At 38.5% G+C, this 21,113-nt stretch overlaps 1 protein-coding gene across 3 annotated transcripts in view; it reads right to left on the bottom strand.

Annotated features, from left to right (window-relative positions):
- gnptab (N-acetylglucosamine-1-phosphate transferase subunits alpha and beta) overlaps positions 1-21,113 on the bottom strand; it is a 68,451-nt gene that overhangs the window by 33,102 nt on the left and 14,236 nt on the right. For all 3 annotated transcript variants that reach the window (XM_059978526.1, XM_059978528.1, XM_059978527.1), the window contains 11 exons: positions 20,505-20,624; positions 20,288-20,326; positions 19,095-19,300; positions 17,273-17,337; positions 14,527-14,661; positions 10,028-10,189; positions 8,183-8,366; positions 5,700-5,866; positions 5,021-5,144; positions 3,416-3,604; positions 520-1,697 (listed from right to left, as the gene is read on the bottom strand). In XM_059978526.1, coding sequence (XP_059834509.1) covers positions 520-1,697; positions 3,416-3,604; positions 5,021-5,144; positions 5,700-5,866; positions 8,183-8,366; positions 10,028-10,189; positions 14,527-14,661; positions 17,273-17,337; positions 19,095-19,300; positions 20,288-20,326; positions 20,505-20,624 — 2,569 coding nt within the window. The remainder of the gene's footprint in view (positions 1-519; positions 1,698-3,415; positions 3,605-5,020; positions 5,145-5,699; positions 5,867-8,182; positions 8,367-10,027; positions 10,190-14,526; positions 14,662-17,272; positions 17,338-19,094; positions 19,301-20,287; positions 20,327-20,504; positions 20,625-21,113) is intronic.

The following is a 21,113-nucleotide window of genomic DNA, read 5'->3' as shown; positions in this document are numbered from 1 at the left end:
GGGGTTCCCAAACTGGGGTCCATGGGTCCCTCAGTAAATGGTAGGGACCATGGCATAAAAAAAGTTGGGAAACCCTGAGGTAGGAGCAGAATTAGGCCATTCGGCCCATCAAGTCTGTTCTGCCATTCCATCATGGCTGATTTATTATCCCTCTCAATCCCATTCTCCTACTTACTACCCATAACCATTGATGCCCTGATTAATCAAGATCCTGTCAACCTCCATTTTAAATATTCCCAGTGACCTTGCTTCCACAGCCACCTGTGGTATTGAATTTCACGTATTTACCACCTCTTGGCTAATGAAATTGGTCCTCATCACTGTATTCTGTATTCTCTAATATTCTGCTTCCGGTTCCAGTATAATTTTTCTTGTCTCAGTTCCAAGGCACCCACATTAACTTTAACTAATCTCTTACGCATTTTTTAAAATGCTTATTGCATAAACACAGAATTACCCATTTTTGATAATTTTGTATCAAGGCTTTCAAGTGAATAGTGAATTTTATAAACTACTTACTTCCAACAGATCTTGGAAATACCCTTGTTTCTCCCAAGGTAAAAAGCCAACATAATTTTCCACATAATTATGCAGTTTTCTGCCAGCATGACCTGCATCCATATTTTTAGATTCAGCTTTTGGAGCCACAGTATTGCCTCCTCTCAATGCTTTCTCCTTTTTCTCTTGGTGCTTGAACTTGGTTTCAATTTCTCTTGCACTCGGATCCTGTTTCAGTTTGCTGTTCTCATTTGGTATGAGAATATTAAGAATTTTCTGTGAAGTTACGGGCTTGACGTCAGCCTTCTGGAAGTCTGGGATGTCTTTGGCTGGGTGTTTTAGCATGCTGCTCACTTTCACAGTGAGCAAACTATTTAGAGTCACTGGATTGTCAGCTGGTTCATTTCTTCCAGGTTGCTCTTTCTCAACTTGTTCTTTTGTCAAATAAGTCTTAGCTTTTTCATCCTTACCCTGATGTACTGTAACAGCAAATACTCTTTTCAACAAGTCCTGATCCTTTACCAAAGTAATCATTCCTGTGTGCTGAGAGACCTCTTTATTTTCATTTTGTTTTGAAGAATGGATAAGATTTCTAAAAGGTTCTAAGATTAGCAACTTTGTACGATTGTACCCTTTAAGTGTGATATCTCCATCTTTTAATTTTGAATCTAGTTCTTTCAACTCATTTTGAACAGTAATAGGCAGAAGTGACATATTAATAAACTGAAGGTCAAGAAGCTGGCGGCTGATATTCAAGTGATCCAGAGTTCTTTCCTGAATTTTGGGATAAAGCAGTTCTTCAGCAATGTCTTTGAAAGGTACTTCTATTTCCAGTGGTGATGCAGTGACATTTATTGTCTTTCCTTCCTTCATGCTGGCAGTTTGGTTTGATTTTGGATTTTCCCTGGTATCAACATCTACAGTAAAGTGCGTTTTAAACTCCTTGTCATTTTTATTCAGGAAAGTCAGGTTAAAGTGGATGGTAGTTGCATTCATTCCTGTATGCATGATCAAGTGAATGGTCTTCCATTTGTTAGCCACTGAGGCATGCCGAATAATTGCATTATCCACGTATGATGCCTCTATGATCTTGTTAGCAAAGTCCTCGAAACTGAAGTAAGGTAAAGCCTCACCTTTCGGAAGCACGTAATGGGTCTGGTTGGGATGGAGAATCACGCGGTACATCTGATCAAAGTGTTCTGTGAAAAATTGTTGAGAACCAAGTCAACACAAAATGCCTTTAAGCAGCAAAAGATTTCTATCAATTTTGTCCTCCCATTTCTGCAAAACTAAAATCAGATACAAAATAATTTCATAAAATTTTGGCAATAATAGAAATAAACAGTAAATGCAAAATCAATCTTGCAACCCTTGAAATAAATGTAACTAAAGTGATTGAAAGGAGAAATAATGCAAGGTTAAAAAGTGATGTGGTTCTAAAGGCATCAGATAATAGACCATAAAAAGCTGCAAACACTTTGTACAGTACATTCAAAGTGTTTAAATTCAAAAACTAGCTTGCAAAATACAATTACAGCAAGGAAATGTGATTGGTGACATCCAATTTCTTGGAGAAAGTGAGCTTTGGGAAGAGGTCCTTTTGCAGGAGTTGGAGAAGAAGTGAGGTGCAGAGCAGAGATAATAGAAGACGCTTGTGAAACCCTGCCCGAAGGATAGATCCTGTTGTAAGACCTTCTTTGTGCAAACAAACGGTTTCACAGAGGAAGTGCCAACATTTCTAAGTTAGCTAGTTATTTCAAAACAGACTTCGAGGAAAGTTTAAATTGTGGCTGGTGCCCTTCACACTGAATGTGGGTTTAGCACTGTAAAAAACATCCCGCTACCCAGCAATGAGTTCCAACATTCATGTGCGCATCATGGACTGGCTTAACTATAATGGGCCCTTTTTCTGTTAACTGAAAGTTAAAGCTGAAATATCTGTAAATATACTTCAACTTTAAGTTTATGCCGGTGTAAGTTACTTTATTTCCAGACGAACAATAAATTTTGCACAAGGCAGTACTTATACAGCATTCACCATAACTTGCACCCCCTCAACAGAACATTACAACTTTCCTGTTTGGTTGAACCAGAATCATACTGACCCTAGCTGTACGTCACTTATTCTCACCGTACCCATGCATCACTGAGTCACATGGAAGTTGCGGAGAACGATGTGCTTGGTCTGAAGGCTCACGGGATGGTAGGCAAGGACAAGAGGAACTCTAGCACTGTTAAGCTGCTGGGAAGATGGGGTGAGCACAGATGTCCAGGAAATGGAGGAGATGACGGTGAGGACAGCATCAATGGTGGGGAAAGGAAACCCTGTTCTTTGAAGGAGGACAGCTCTAATGTCCTGGAAAGTCGCATCCTGGGAGTAAATACAGCGGAGACAAAGGATCCGAGGAAAGGGAATACCATTTTTACAGAAGACAGGGTGAAGAGGTATAATTAAGATAAGCTCTGAAAATCAGTAGATTTATAAAAGATATCAGTCAACAGTTTATCTCCAGAGATGAAGACAGAGAGATTGAGAAAAAGGAGGGAGGTGATGGACGAAATCAATTTATGGCAGGGTAGAAGTTAAGGCATAGTTGATGAAATTGTCAAATTCAGCATGGGTGCAGGAAGCAGCACTAATGCAGTAGTCAATGTAGCGGAGGAGGAGTATGGGAGCATTACCGGGGAAGGCTTGGAAAGTAGACTGTTCTACATAGCCAACCAAAAGACAGACATAGCTGAGGCCCATGGCTACTCCTCGAGTCTGGAGAAAGTGGGAGGAGCTAAAGGAAAAACTGTTGAGGGTGAGGACCAGTTCTGGCAGACAGAGGAGGGTGATGGTGGAAAGAAATCAAATCCAACTTGCAATAAATCCGTTTTGTATTTCAACATATTTCAAGGTCAGAGTTCAACTTACCCTGCCCACAATCACCAGCATCAAAACCACATGACAAGATGTTACAAGCTTGATCACAAAATTTATCAGCCAGCCAGGAATTAGCACAACCTTGGTTGCAATACGTTAATCCAGGGAGACCACCGCCAAACTGCCACACCTGTCCATTTGCCATTCCTCCAGCACCACCACGACTACTTGCAGTGTTCCCTGTAATTGTAACACCAAACATCAAGAATCTCTTCAACAATTTGCATTTAGAGCATCTTTAACATTGCAAAATACCCCAAAATGTTTCAATAAAATTTGATACCAAGCCATAAAGTACATAACTTGTTCCAAAGTTTGTCTAAAGCTTGATCAAAGAAAATTTGTAAAACCTTAAAGGAGGAAGAACCAAATACATGGATTTACAGTGAGGGCAAAAAGACATAGAAAGGTTTAACAATTTACATTAATTTAGCACCTTTTTACACAGTAAAGCATAAAACCTGGGGAAGGGAGGATCATAGTACTCTACTAAGCAGCAAGAATACCTGCAATCCAACGTTCTCTGGAGAGATGAAAATCTGTAATAGACACTTGTGAGTAACAGAGGGTGAGCAAAGTGATTGAGGAGACGTTATTAACAGTCTATTAGAACAGAAGAGGCAGGAGACAGAAACATAGAAAATAGGTGCAGGAGTTGGCCATTCGGCCCTTCGAGCCTGCACTGCCATTCAGTATGATCATGGCTGATCATCCAACTCAGAACCCTGTACCTGCTTTCTCTCCATACCCCCTGATCCCTTTAGCCACAAGGGCTATATCTAACTTCCTCTTAAAAATAGCCAATGAACCGGCCTCAACTGTTTCCTTTGGCAGAGAATTCCACAGTGCAATGTTCAAAGTTGGAACAGGAAACACAAAAGTGGGTAAGCTTACATATTTTGTATCTTGAACCATGGGGTGAATAGGCCCACCTACATTACTTTTATGACGATAAGATACAGGAGCAGAATTAGGCCATCTGGCCCATTGAGTCTGCTCCACCATTCAATCATGACTGATTCTCTTTTCCTAACTCCTCCTCAACCCCAGTTCCCGGCCTTCTCCCCGTAACCTTTGATGCCATGTCCAATCAAGAACCTTTCAATCTCTGCCTTAAATACACCCAATAATCTGGCCACCACAGTTGCACATGGCAACGAATTCCACAAATTCACCACCCTCTGGCTAAAGAAATTTCTCTGTATCTCTGTTTTGAAAGGGCACCCCTCTATCCTGAGGCTGTGCCCTCTTGTCCTAGGCTCTCGCACCATGAGAAACATCGCTTCCGTATCTACTCCATCTGGGCCTTTCAACATTCAAAAGGTTTCAATGAGATTCCCCCCTCATCCTTCTGAATTCTGAGTAAAGACCCAGAGCCATCAAACATTCCTCGTATGATAACCCTTTCATTCCTGGAATCATTCTTGTGAACCTCCTCTGGACCCCCTCCAATGCCAGCATATCTTTTCTAAGATGAGGGACCCCAAAACTGTTCACAATACTCAAGGTAAGGCTTCACCAGTGCCTTATAAAGCCTCAGCATCACATTATCACATTTTATGATTAAGTAGAATTAATCTAAGTGGTTTAACCTACCAAGGCAATCACCTCCATCCCAATCACAAGCTGAATTATTGCAAGCCTTATCACAGTAGCCATCCTTAATCCAAGACCCAGGACATCCATCAGCACAATTTGGAACTGGCCAGGTTAGATAAATCTAATAAAAAAAATATTGGCTTCTGTAACATTAACTGGCAGGGTGAATATATTGCAAAATTTAATTTGTTAAATTAATATCAAAAAAGTATCAATTGCTAAATTAGTTGCCTTGGAAATTTCCTTAGATCTCTAGAAGTGAGAGATTTCAATTTTTACTAGAATATATTTACTGTATCTAATTAGTGCAACTGAAAAGACAATTACACTGTATAAATCAAATCAAAATCCATAAACAATTTTGCAGATCTACACAATTTTGTTCAAGGGTGGCATGGTAGCAAATGTGTACTGAATAGCGCAACACTGTTACGGCACTAGCAATCCGGGTTCAATTCCGCTGCTATTTGTAATGAGTCTGTACCTTCTCCCCATGACCAGTCCTTTAGGGTTTCCCTGTGGTGCTCCGGTTTCCACCCACAGTCCTAGACACATGGGTTAGTAGGTTAATTGGTCACATAGGCATGGTCTCATTGGGCCAAAAGGTCTCGTAACTGTGCTGCATCTCTAAAACTCAAAATAGTATATCATGTACTGAATTTAAAATACTGCCTACCTTTTGTCCATTTGAATGAGAGTAAAAGTCATCAGGCCAGACTTCCTTGCCAAACATTACATCATCATTTAAATAGATGAATTTCTGAGAAAGGCCAGGAATGCAATGCAGATGCGTTTCAATAGCTGGGGAGCTGAATGTTGGCAAATGGCTGAGATTCCTGAAAACTTCCTAAGGGAGGAAGGTCAAACATGAAAGGCAATCTGAATAAACAAAATTTATTACCGTTTGAAGCTAGATTCCTGGAAAGCAGTTTCACAGCAAATGTGCACTGAAATACCAAATGCCAGTTTAATAATTCTAAACAAATACAAAAAGACCTTGATAGGTTAATGTATCAAACTGACAAATTCAAAGCAAGTATTAGAAATAATACTTATCATGATACAAGCTTTACAATTTATTTATAGAGGACTTTTCATGCAGGAAATATAGTTTAAAGTGCTTTACAATGGGATAAAGAGCAAACATAAAAATAAAAGACAAAAAGATGTTAGTTAAAAACAAGGTTAAATAAATAGGTTTTGAACTGGCATTTAAAAGTTTGCATCCCTTATCTTTTTAGGTATTGAATCCCACAGTTTAGGAGCTTAATTCAAAAAAGCTGACCTGCTAATTATAATTCGAGACAGATTGCTTAAACTCAAGAGACTAGCAGAAGAAAACCTGAGCTAGAGTGGGATTACAAAATAAAAGTGATTTTGTAATATACTTCAGTCCCAGACCATTGGAAAGGATTAAGAACAGGTATAATACAAACTAAAAAACAGAAGCATTGCATGTGAAATGAAACCAAACAGTGTACAGCGGTAGATGCAAAACTATATAAGATTGCAATGATGCAGTCTCCACAGAAGGGAATTGTCATCAACAGAGTTAACTTAAACAAATGGAACCAATTAGATTCAGGACTATAAGCAGAAAGCATCACTTGAGATCCAAGCCATTTTCAATCTTCTTAATGATCTTATATAGGATTTGGTTTCTTCAGGTTGTCATCGCAGGAGGGGGTAATGGAGATATGTTCCCATTACCTATTAAATGCTCCCAATGTCGTGTGTCTCTAATAGCCTCTGACAGCTCCTGGCCTTCATGTGTGGCTTAACTACTAAACCTGGCCAAACAATTTCTACGGACAGGAGAAGGGGCACAGATGGGTTACTGGCGCTTTAAAACTAGTTGCTTTGGGTGGATAGGGCTTATCAGCTGTGGTTGGCCACTCATGTAGTAGCAGGAAAACTATTTCAAACCTCCGTTGCCTTGCAATTATACTCAATCATAGGGAAGGCTTCAGCAGTAAACCCCGAGGAAACATCCAGAGCTGCAGTTCCTAAGGTAGTTCTACACTGAGTCCACTGCTGACTAGTAACTCCCACAACTCCACTATTACCAAACTGTACCAGTCTCTGCCATTCCTTTGGATTCACTGGGTGTGTGGAGAGGGGAAGTTTGGTACATGGGCAACAGCTTACACTCCATATTGTACTGTCTTGGTTGGCATACTGACTCCAGTATTGATTCCGACAGCAAGTTCACAACATCCATGGTCGATCCTGACCATCTGGCCAATTAAGATATAGTCTGGATGATGGAATTGATGGCTTTGTGGCCAATTTTGCGGATGATACAAAGACAGGCAGAGGGGCAAGCAGTGTTGAGTCACTGAGTCATAGAGGAAGCAGGAAAAGGCTTAATTCTGTTCCTATGTCTTATGATCTCATATTGTTGATTGCTTTTCAGAAGGTACATATATGAAACAAAGTGCAGTACAGTGGATTCTGGTTAACTGGGACACATTGGGACCAGTACATTTTGGCCCAATTAAGCAGCTGTCCTAATTAGCCAAAGTTTCATGGATATAGTGAAAAAGGTTTAAAAACAAGTTATTGTTTAACTGAGTAACAAGTTACGATGAAATACAGAACAAACTAAACCACCAATACTACTAAAGCAATATAAAACTGTATTAGTTCCTAATAATTACAAACAGAGGAATTCATCCAATGTACCCTGCCATATAGGGCAATTTTTTCCAGCAAGAGTCAATTTTTTTTTGTGCTACCTTGGCAAGGGTCAGAATTTTTTTTCAAAAAGTCAAATCACTGATTTTTTAAAAATGGGTGTCTATCAGCCCGAATGGATAACATAGCACAAGCATGCGTAACTGACACTGTTAAGAACTCTGAGCAAGGTGTAGTGTCTAACGGCCACACAAGTGCACAGGACTGATGCTAAACAGAACCTGTTTGGCAATAGTCTCCCATTCTGCTGTCCCAATTAAGTGGCACAGTGTCCCAAATAACCAAAGGGAACCGCAGTAATTTTCTCTGTTAGCTGTTGTCCCAAGTAAATGGCTGCTCTGATCAATCGAAGCCCTAAGGGAAATCCACTGTATTTTTCCTTGCTTTTGATTTTAATGCATTTATTTTTTCTCAATTTGCCACTTTTCACCCACAAAATTAGAGCGGTGGTTGTAAATATACTTGCCTGGTGTGTTACTATTGTAACACGAGGATTGTCCAAGTTTAACCAAGAAGGAATTTGGCCATTTGTTACGATAAAGACATGCCGTATCCAAGGTGCATATCTCTCCACAGAACGCAAAGAGTATCGTAGTTCCTCATTGTCCTCAAATCGACTGGCTGAAATATCGTCGTCCTGCTTGGACTTGTGGAGAAGAGTGAAGCTGGTGAGGAATGGACTTTCTGTGTTACAGTTTTCAACTGCTTGTACACAATCACCGCAGTAAACATCAACTCATCTCCAGATCCAATCCAGAAGTACCATCATAACACTTAATGCAACTGTAACATACTATAACCTCAACATATTATTTAATAATGTTGAGAATATTGAAGAAGTATTTTATCTCCAGTTCACCTTCCACACTTGCAGTCTGAGCAGTAGTTTTTTGTTCAGATCTCAAATTTTCACCAACTGCAGTTTTTTTTAATTACACAACTTCAAGCCTTTCAATCTAATATTTACAACATACAATAGCGTAGAAGAGAAACAGGCCTTTCAGTGCACAATGTTGTGCCAAACTAATTGAGCAACTGACATCCAATCACTTTTGCCTGCATCTGGTCCATATCACATTCTCTGCATATTCATGGGCCTATCTAGAAGCCCCTTAAGTTCTGCAATTGTATTTTTCCCCACCACCTTCCTGGCAGTACATTGCAGACACTCACCACTATATATTTAAAACAAAGCTTCCCCACACATCTCCTTTAAACTTCTCTCCTCTCACCTTAAGTGCCTGTCCTCTGGTGTTAGACATTTTGACTCTTAATATTATAAACTTGCACCAGATCTCTCCTCAGCCTCTGCTGCTACAGAGAAAATAATCCATGTTTGTCCACCCTCTCCTTATAGCACATGTCCTCTAATCCCAACAGCATCCTGGTAAAACTCTTTTGCACCTTTTACAAAGCTTCCACATTCTTCCTAAAATGGGAAGTCAAAGTAAATACAATAATGCAGCCTAACCAGTGTTTTATAAAGCTGTAAAATAACTTCCTGATTCTTGAACTCAATACCTCGACTAATGAACACATTCCATTCTTTTTCAGATGTTTATAAATTCTGTCCCTTGATTCTCTCCAACAGCTTCCCAACCACTGAGATGAGACACACCCATCTGTAATTGTCAGAAATGTCCCCATTTCTCTTCTTGAACAAAATGAACTTTAGTTACTCACTAGTCCCTGAGGATCTTTTCAGTGGCAAGAGAGGACACAAAGATCTTGGGCAAGGCTCGAGTGATCATTGCCTCTTCTCAATAACCTGAAGTATATCCTACAAAGCTCCTGGGTCTTAACTACATTAACATTCTTCATGAGACCCAACACCACCTTGTTATCTCAAAATGCCCTCGCATATTAGCATCTCCACACTGATCTCATGATCATCGATGACCTTCTCCTGATAATACTGACGAAGTTTTCATTTAGGACCTCAACTACATTCAAGCACACATGCCCTCTTGCTCTCGAATGGATGAAATGGCTTGCATATATTCTACATAAATACTGCCCAACCAGCTGTTGGTTCCCACTTTTGTCCTCATTTTAAGTTTTCAGCATCTAGTGCAACTTATTTTTTGGCTTTGATTCTCCACGTTATTTTGGTGCTTAGTGGAGAGAAACCCTTCAAATGAAATATGCAGCATGAAACTCCTGTTAAACAATATAAAATGCAGGTCACACAAGATACTGCAAAAATATATTTGATGTATTAAAATACTTTTAAAAATTCTTAACACAAGGTATAATTTAAAAGTCCACATATACATTTGCAGTCCTGTAACAGCTTGAAGGACGTACCTGGCTGATGGTGCTGAGGTCCCACACTAAATAGACTGGGTTGATTGTTATCTCTTTTCCTTCCATAGTCATGTTGTTCTTAGGCTGCTTGGTTAGTTCTACAAAATCTCTAGGATTTTTGAGTAACAACAGCACAATACCAGCTTCAGAATATAACAGAAACTGGAGAGGAAAAATCAAATTCAGAACGTTAATGACTTTGCAACATGGATTTCTGCTACTGAAGAGGTCACAACAATCATGGATGCCCAATTTTCAGTGACATTTGCTCGGACGTCATCCCGTTTCGTAATTTAGTAGGTAAATTGTCCTGTGATTAGGCAAGAGTTAAATCAGTGGGTTGCTGGCGGTGTGGTTCGAAGGCAGGAAGGACCTATTTCACACTGTATCTCTCAAAAAAGTAAAATAAAAATGGTGCTTTTCAAATCCAAATTACCTGCCAAAATTCCCTCTGTCCAAGAGCCTAGATTTGAAATACTTACTTGTTGGAAAGCCTGATCTTCAGTCCACAAGACAATTAAGTTTGTTTTTACACTATTGTTACAAGGTTCAGAATTCATTTACAAATATTTAAATGTCCAAGATATGCAAGATATTTGGATTTTTGAGCAGGGAAAGAAATTCTGATGATCTGTAGAACTCTCTGCCATAGGAAACAGTTGAGGCTGGTTCATTGGCTATATTTAAGAGGAAGTTAGATATGGCCCTTGTGGCTAAAGGAATCAGGGGGTATGGAGAGAAAGCAGGTGCAGGGTTTTGAGTCGGATGATCAGCCATGATCATACTGAGTGGCGGTGCAAGCTCGAAGGGCCGAATGGCCTACTCTTGCACCTATTTTCTATGTTTCTATGATCTAGCCACTAGCAACATACTTTGGTTTAAGCTGTTTATGTCATATTAATGTTTGTCTTGAGGTACTTGTAGCCATTAACATGGAACAGGTTTACATTCCATATTGGTGCAAGGTTTAAGTTGATCAGGATCTTGCTACAGGTTTGACAGACCAATCTGAAGAGGATCGTAAAGGCACAAGTGTGACTAAATGAAGGTCAACAAAAATATCCATGCAACTTATAACAAGAGCCCGCAAGACCATAAGACATGGGGGCAGAATTCGGCCATTCAGCCCATTGAGTCTGCTCCATTCCATCATGCCTGATTTATTAGCCCTCTCAACCCCATACTCCTGCCTTCTCCCTGTAACCTTTTGACACCCTGACTAATCAAGAATCTATCAGCCTCGACTTCAAATATACCCAATGACATGGCCCCAACAACCATTTGTGGCAATGAATTCCATGGATTCAGCCTTCTGGTTAAATTAATCCCTCCTCATCTCTGTTCTAAAAGGACATCCCTCTATTTTGAGGTTCTGTCCCCTGGTCCTAGACTCTCTCACTCTAGGAAACATCCTCTCTACATGCATTCTGTGCAGTATTCTGTGCAATATTCGATAGGCTTCAATGAGATCCCCTTTCATTCTTTTAAACTGCAGAGAGTACAGGCCTAGAGCCATCAAAACATTCCTCACGTTAACCCTTTCATTCCTGGAATCAGTTTTGCTAACCTCCTCTGGACCCTGTCCAATGCCAGCATAACTCTTCTTAGATAAGAGACCCAAAACTGTGAACCTCCTGTGGACCCTCTGAACAGTCAGTTTCACAGCTAATGAATTCTGTCCACAGAACAACAGTCACCTTTTTAATGTTTATGTGGCATAATACACCTTAATTATGAAATTTACATAGCAGGACAAATAAACCAATCTGACAGTTTACAAAATAACTTGCATTAAAGCAGAGACAATATGAATTAAACAAAACTTGCATGGCATGTGGAAGAACAGAACAAAGAAACATTCAGGCATTATTCACAAAAGTAGGAAACTACTTAAACAAGTTTGGAAACATTCACTGCATCAAGTTCAAGTTCATTGGTAAGCCACAAACAGAATAATTTAATGCCATCCTATGTTCAATATGACTTTTAGATAATACGCTAAAAATATTCCTTTCGCTAAGGCCTAAAGATCTAGCATGTCTGTTGAGGCTTTTCATGGAAAGAGGTCAAGAATAGCCAGGACAATTGAAAGATGACCCCAGCATTGGCTGACTGATATTCTGCCAAGCCTGATTTGAATTTCCAATACTACGCTGTTGAAATGCATAGACCCATTTAAGAGAATACACAGATCAAGTATCAAATTTCTAAAATCCTGAGCAATGATCAAACAATTTCCAATTAGACCCTGTCATCTTTACATTAGTAATTAAATAACTGTTGTAAAGGCAAATTGTGCTTCTGCTCAGCTGGAATTTTAAAGGTGGAATAAAATATTGTATTGCAGTAATTGACTTTCATGGGACAATACAGCACACAGACAAGCCCTTCAGCCTTCAATGTCTGCTCTGAACGTGATGCCACATCGCTTCTGCCTGCACGATGCCTCTCTCTCCATTCCCTGTACATTGCCTGATGTCATACAGTTAGAAAGATCCTGCTATTTAAAACTGACAAAGCATTAGTTTAATCCTCTGCCACTTCCTTACTCTCCATTGTAAATTCTCCTGTCTTTTACCACATTTATCCTCATTAGGCCTTTATTAAATATATACTTAAAGTAACTTTTACTAATATTTATCTTATTACTTTACCCACATTATTTTCACTTTCTTAATTTCTTGATCGTATTTTGTTGATTTTTTAAGATGTCCCTAGTCTGATTATTCTAGCAATTTTATAAACCAAATCTTTAGATTTAATTTTAATACCTTTTAATTTCCTCTGTAATCCATGAGTGGCCCACTTTTCTAGAAGTATTTTAAAGCAATGCATATTTGTTGCAAACGTCTTCAAATATTAATCATTGTCTACCCAGCATCATTCTCACTAATGTAATCTATCACAGCCAATTTCTCCCTCGTACCTCCACAATTTTTGATGGAAAGTAGCAGTCGTGCCTGTACAGATTAGATTAGATTAGTTTGGATTGGTACAGTCAGCATAGACATCATGGGCTGAAGGGCCTGTTTCTGTACCATACATTGTGTTACATGTAGAACTGATGCACTGTTAACACACTGTGCAGGAGAGATTTAACCAATGTTGAACCTTGATCATACTTTATTAATGGCCAAATTAAATTCTAACTTGTACTGCTGCCAGAGTTAATTAACTATTTTTCCAAAAAGAACTTGTGACTAAGGTTAGATAGTGAAACAATAAATCCCATGCTATAATGTGCTGGATGTGAAAATGTGCAGAGTGCCATCTAGTGGCTGAAATCAGTCATGTCCAAAACAAGCAAGATAATTAGGAGGCAAGTATCCGTCCAGTACCATGTAGGAAATAACAAAGTATCTTCCAATGAGATTGTGATGGACAATCAATCTATAGTGGAGAAGTTCAAAGATCACAGATTGCCCTTGGCGAAATAGAAACATATGCAAGTGGTTTTGTAGCTAATTGGTCAAGTTTCACCCAGCAAGCTATGATGGTGGAAATTAACATGAAAATAAAACGAACCATGTCAAAGGTGTAGGAAGGACAGACTGACCTTGACACATTGTCACAAATTTCTTTGTACTGGAGTACGTCTGAAAACATAATGAGGGGAATCAGAAAGGAAATAAGTTTTGGAAGGCCATAACAATTGAATGAAGATTCAGGATAATTTAGTGATGTTCAGGGTTGCTGAAAGCAAGCATTAAAACAACCAGTCTGATCAACCGTCAAGTTGGAAACAAAGTCAAATCACTTTAACTAGTTTTTAATTAAGATCATAAGACATAGGAGCAGAATTAGGCTATTCAGCACATCAAGTCTGCTCCAACATTACATCATGGCTGATTTATTATTCCTCTCAACCCCATTCTCCTGCCTTTACTCCATAACCTTTGATGCCCTGACTAATCAAATACACTCAATGACCTCCCTGTGACAATGAATTCCACAGATTCATCACCTTTTGTACATAGACTCCCCCATTATAGGAAACATCCTCTCAACATCTACTCTATCTAGGCCCTTCAATATTCGATAGGTTTCAATGACATTCAATATTCTAAACCCCAGCGCATACAGGCCAAAGGCCAAAGATTCCACATACATTAACCCTTTCATTCTGAGAATCACTCTCTTGAATCTCCTCTGGACCCTCTCCATTGCCAGCACATCTTTTCTTAGTGAAATCAAGCTTAAGAGAAAATTTTCAGAAAAAGAATCACCAATGAAAACAAGGAAGAACCTTGCTAGTGTTGTGAAAGTTTTCTACTAGAGCACTTGAATCACATCACTAAATATATTCAGGGCTGAGATCAAAGTTTGAACCGGTAGGATATAGAGCATTATGGGTTACATAAAGAATGACGACTATGGGTCTGTTCCTTTCTATTCTTATGTTCCCATGGAATACTGAGCTAGTACCAGTCTGATTTCCTTTTGCAATCAATGAAATAACACATTTCCCTTAAGATTCAAAACAATTGTAAAGATATTACCTGTTTCATTTTGCCTGCAATAAACGGTGGAAGCTTGGCTCGAATTTGCTCCTCCTCTTTGCAGGATGCTGGAAAACCACTCAAGAAAGCAAGATTTTGCATTAGAATGGATCCAGGAGAGTCTTTATCTGTGGTCTAGACAAAAACAGTTACTTGCTGTTAATTGTGTAGAGTTACAGAAAACTCTCACTGCTATTCACAATTCTCATGTAACTGGCAAAAACTTTTTTAATTGAAAAATAAGCTCAGCAAATTTTATTTTGTTATACAAAATAGGTGTAAATAACTTCCATCTCCCTAACGGAGCTGTAAAATGCACTCCGTGCCCACTTTATTAGGTACACCTGCTCGTTAATGCAAATATCTAATCAGCCAATCATGTGGCAGCAACGCGATACCCAAAAGTTTGCAGGTGTAGTCAAGAGGTTCAGTTATTCTTCAGTCCAATCATAATGAAGAAGAAATGTGATCTCAGTTACTCTGACTGTGGAATAATAGTTGGTACTGGACGGGGTGGTTTGAGTATCTCAGGAATTGCTGATCTCCTGGGATTTTCACACACAACAGTTTCTAGAGCAGGAGTTCCCAATCTGGGGTCCATGGACACCTTGGTTAATGGTAGGGGTCCATGGCATAAAAAAAGTTTGGAACCCCTACTCCAGAGTTTACAAAAAAATGGTGCTAAAAATAAAAATACACATCCAATGAGCAAACAGTGGATCAAAGCATGTTATTAAAGAAAGGACAGGGGAGAATAGCCAGACTGGTTCAAGCTGACAGAACATAAGAAATCAGAGCAGGAGTAGGTCATCTGGCCCGTCGAGCCTCCTCCGCTGTTCAATAAGAAGGAAGGCAACAGTAACTCAAATAACCACGTTAGAATAGTGGTGTGCAGAATAGTATCTCTAAATGTACAACACGTTGGATCTTGAGTGGATAGGTGACAGTAGCACTGGGTTCCACTCCCGTACCTAATAAAGTGACCAAGTGCAGCTCAAGGTACAATGAAACTGGCTCAAGTTCTGCATTCATCTACCCAAAAGCCTTACTGTAGCATTATTTCAACTTTTAGTTTATTTATGCTTACACATCAGGGCAATACAGTTGTAGGCTGATAAGGTCATCAAAGATTTAACACTTCATATGATGATGAGTTCAGTCATTGTGGATAGTGTGGAGGGATGTCAGCCTCAGAATAAAAGATGAGGAGGAATTTCTTTAGCCAGAGTTTGGTGAATCTGTGGAATTCATTGGCACATACGGCTGTGGAGGCCATCATTGGGTATATTTAAAGCTCTGATTGATTGGTTCTTGACTAGTAAGGGTGTGAAAGTTTACCAGGAAAGGCAGAAGAATGGGGTTCAGTCAGAATGTAAACCGGTCTTGATTGAATAGCCCAATTCCACTCCTATGAGTTATGGTCTTATTATATTAATGTGAAATACACCAAAAATAAAATAAATTAAGAGAAACACAGAAAGCTTACAGCACAACACAGGCTCTTTGGCTCACAAAGCTGTGCCGAGGCAGCCCATTCCATGCACTCGCCTCTCTCTGCATTTAAAAAAAACACTTACCCCTGACATCTCCTCTGTACCTACTTCTAAGCACCTTAAAACTGCCCTTTTGTGCTAGCCATTTCAGCCCTGGGAAAAAGCCTCTGACTATCCACATGATCAATGACCCTAATCATCTTATACACTTCTATTGGGTCACCTCCATTGCTCCAAGGAGAAAAGGACCTCATTCACTCAACCTATTCTCTTAAGGCATGCTCCCCAATCCAGGCAACATCCTTGTAAATCTCCTCTGCACCCTTCCTATGGTTTCCATATCCTTCCTATAGTGAGGCAAACAGAACTAAGCACAGTACTCCAAGTGGGGTCTGATCAGGGTCCTATAGAGTTGTAAAATTACCTCTCGGCTTCAAAATTCAATTCCATGATTGATGAAGGACAATACACCGTATGCCATCTTAACTACAGAGTCAACCTGCGCAGCCGCTTTGAGTATATTATGGACTCAGACCCCAAGATCCCTCTGATCCTCCACACTGCCAAGAGTCTTACCATTAATACAATATTCTGCCATCATATTTGACCTAATAGTTATCCATGCTTCTCTGGTGTATGCTTTGCAAAGACAGTACTGGCAAATTGCTTCTTCAAAATCTAACAAAATATGATAGGAGTCATAAGAAACTGCAAATGCTGGACTCTGGAGCAACACACAATCTGCTGGAGGAACTCAGTGGGTTGAGCAGTGTCTGTGGGAGGAAAGGAATTGTGTAAAAGTCAATAATTCCTTCCATCCTCAAGAGGCTGCTCATTTCATACAGTGAGCTGTTGGATAAGATTGCAGGACCTCAATCACAATTCATTCACATCATATTCAGGTCCATGTAATCAGTTCAGATTCAGATTTATTTATCACATGTACATCAAAAAATGATGAAATGTGTCAGTTGTATTAACATGCCACACATTCTGGCATCAACATAGGATGTCCACAATACAATACAATATTTAGCAAGGTTTCAAAACTATTAGAAGAATACAATACTTCAAAGTAAACTTAACAAAGTATGTGTCACCTTAAACAACCCCGAGGTTCATTTTCTTGTGGGCATACTCAATAAATCTGTAATAACTTAAGCTTTTTAAGCAAGCACTGTAAGCATGAACCTACTTAAGTAAATGGAATAACAATATTGCTCCAAGAATTAGATATGAAAACAAGCACATACCAGATAACCTCTCCACGCCAATTGTTTATCATTTTGGTTTTGTGTTGTTGAAAGGGCATCATCCACTAAAAAAAATATTGACTATTATACTCATGCAGATTTATCGATAATACATTTTGACTGCATAAAGCTTTATTTGCTTCTTAATACAACCATTACATTACTTGTTTGTTTGCAGACAAAGCATGGTAACAGGCTCTTCTGACCCAACAAGCCCTCTCTGCCCATTTACACATGGCCTTTCCTTTCCTTTATCAATCTTTTTACTAGTTAAATAAAAAAGTACACACACACACACACACATATGGAGAATTATCACAAATATCTACATCAATAACAGTTTGAATGCAGGAAAAATAAACATTATCAGGATCAAAGTATTAATCTAATAGTATATAATAAAGAATAAGGTAATTGATTCTCCTCTTATCCATAAAAAGAAAAAAAAGATAAAGAAACTTTTATAATTGACATAAACAGTAAAAAAAAACCCAAAACATTTAAAAAAAACAAAAGAAAAAAGAACTAGGCAGCTCAAACTGAGAGTGAAAGCCAAGAAAAAAAGGAAAATCTTTCTGATCAAATCCAAAACTTCAAAAAGGTAACTGGAAGGGCCATAAGTCAGAGCATATGAAAATACTGAATAAAAGGTCACCAAGTTTCCTCAAATTTAGAGGATGTATCAAATGTCCAACTTCTTATTTTATCTAAACTTAAACAGGACATAATGGAGGTAAGCCAATGAATAACAGTAGCTGGATTAGAATCCTTCCATTTAAGCAAAATGGCTCTTCTAGCCAATAAAGTTGTAAAATCTATCATCCATTGAGCGGAAGCAGGAATATCTCCTGCTTCCAAAGGAATGATATCAAAAATTGCTGTAAGTAAATTCGGTTGTAGATCCCAATTCAGAACCTTTGACAAAATTTTGAAGACTTCTTTCCAAAAATTATCTAATTTGATACAAGACCAGAACAGGTGTTAAAGTAGCCACCTCAATATTACATCTGTCACAAATACGATTAATATTAGAAAAAATACAGGCTAATTTGTCCTTTGACATATGGGCCCAATGCACTACACCTTGAACTGTACCAAGGAGAGACAGGCACAAGTTGAAGAGATATTTACCAAATGAAAAATTTTATCCCATTGATTATCTGAAAGTGACAACACATGGCCAATTAACTTATTAATCCATATATCTTTGGAATGTGGGCACACCTGGAGAAATCCATGTCACAGGAAGGTGGTACCAACTCTTTACAGACAGCGGAGGGAAATTAACGTTGGTCACTGGTAATTTAAAGCTTTACATTTCTGTGTGGAGATAAAATTATATGAATCGTGCCTGGACCTGCTCAAGTACCTGTATTAAATGAGCTTTATGGCCCAATACAAGTTTCACAGATGAATTTAGAAGTTAGCAAGCCAAATTTTGCATAAACCAAAAACAATTCACATAAATTAGTGTAGAAGTTCAGTCATGGCGATCATGGAGATAATCATTCAAAGCAACATCCCACAAAAGCCATAAACCAACCGACCAATCTTCTGCAGAACTCTCCTTTGAACACTTCCACAAGATCTTATATAATGGGCAAAACTACAATCTCATTCACATACATTCTGCTTCAACCACAGTGGACTCTACAATTTTAGAACTTTGAAAAAATTTCTCTTACACTGTCCAATATCTCAAAGATTAACTTTACATCCATTTTCTCGATGATTTATAGCTTTAAAAAATAATAAAATGCCAACAATTTTTATCAACTTCCTACTTTACCAAATATATGGTTTAAAGTTGTGTTATAGTTACCCTCTTTTTGATTATCAAACATAACTACAGTAATATTGGATGATGGGCTTTTCAGCTTTGGTATTTGAAACAGATGCTTTACAGCACGGAAGTGAGGGAAGACTGAAGGCAACTCCTTGACTGTAATGTTTGCTGGTAAACTTGGATCCAAAACGATCAGGGGTCCCTTTACACAGTGCGATAACAAACATTCTGGTTGCTTCTCACTGTAATAAACAAAACCGCATTTATTGTAGTCATATTAAAAGCAATTACTGGACTCACTGTTTAGTGTCCTCAGTCCTAAATAAATGTTTGTTGCTATGATTAGTTTTGGAGCAGGCAGCTTCAATTCAATTTCCAATCAACAAAGAGATTTGCTTGCTTCTACCTCTAAAGAACTTGGTAAATCAAAGACCCCCCAGTCAAGATATTCTTTATAAAAGTAAAGCATTCTCCACTCCAGGAGAGAAGTGCCCACTTCAAATCTATATGCACTAATCTATTTTGATCCCCACAGCTTAAAGTTTTAATTCAAATGAGAAAACAGGAACTTTTGAGCAACACACACAATATGTTGAAGGCCAGCAGGTCAGGCAGCATCAATTGAGGGGAATAAGCAATCGACGTTCTGAGCAGAGATCGCTCATCAGGACAGAAGAAGTGTCCTGATAAAGGGTTCTGACCCAAAACGTCAACTCTTTATACTTCTATAGATGTTGCCTCAACTGCAGGGTTCCTCTAGCATTTTATGTGCGTTGCTCTGGATTTCCAGCATCTGCAGAATCTCTTATGTTTATGAAATGAGAACTTTTCTAGCTTTCAGCTGAACTAAGAATAAAGCCTGCCTATCCTAAACCAATTGACTTTAGTCCCTGTTCATGCCATCTCAAAAACTGCAAGCAACTAGTCACATAGTTAGTCATTAGTAAACTACAGTATGTATTTACAAAACATTCTGAAAAGAGCAAGGTTAAAAAGGACTTGATATCATTTAGCATCATCGTGGCATTTGAAAATAAGCAAAGCATCCTACAAAATGTAACATCTTTTACAAATGATCTTACTGCTAGTACTATTGTGAAAAATATTCACAGTGACAAGGTATATACAAAGATGTCTCCGCTGCTTCCTTACCTAAAATAATACAAACCAAGAGACAAAATTTAACATTAGAAAATGTCTGTACAGTAAAACAAGTTAACATACGTTACCTTTTCATAGTAGCTTCTGTGACATTTCCAAGACTTTCTCTAAAAGAAAGAAAATGATGTTAATGGAATGAACAAAAGTAGGAACTATTGCATTCAGATCAGTACCGACCTGCCACAGAAACCTAGATCTATGCAGAAACACTGACAGTGAAAATAATACATACATTTGCAATAAAATGTCAAAAGACATGTTTAAAAAGTTGAAGGAAAAATATACCTCAGCTTATGCTGGTCTTTCTTCATCTGCTCCCTTAATTCTTGTAGTTCCTTTAGCAAACCTGGATCTGTACCATTGACCCACGTATATACCACATCAATTGGCATTGGTAGACATAACCTGGTATAACAAAAATGGTAATAAGAAAGTATACTGTTAATTTCAGTTCAGTCTAAAGACAACCAGATTGCAGTGCTACTCCATTCAGTCACAACATACTGTCAATTCAATTACTAAAATCACAATGACTACATTTAAAATAATGTCCGAGTTATTTAGAATGACATCTAAATTACAACTGGATTAAAAACAATCAAATCTAAAATTAAAAGAAACAGTCACAGCCCATTTAATTATTGCACATATCCATGTTATAAAATACAATGATTAAATATAAAATAGCATCAAGAATTAAATCTAAGATTTTAAAAAAGAGCTTTGATATCAAAGGAAGGTAGCTGTCTCATTTAAACCCAAATATTGCACATACCCATATATTGCACATAGAGGTTGTCTATAATGCCTTTGGACTATGGGGGGGGGTTATTGCTCAGTTGCAGAACAGCCATGGGGACAAAGCTGTTTTTTGGTCTGGATGTCTGTGCAGAG

Source organism: Hypanus sabinus, chromosome 8 (assembly GCF_030144855.1).
Source record: "Hypanus sabinus isolate sHypSab1 chromosome 8, sHypSab1.hap1, whole genome shotgun sequence".
NCBI lineage: Eukaryota > Metazoa > Chordata > Chondrichthyes > Myliobatiformes > Dasyatidae > Hypanus > Hypanus sabinus.
This window is presented reverse-complemented; position numbering and strand designations above follow the sequence as displayed.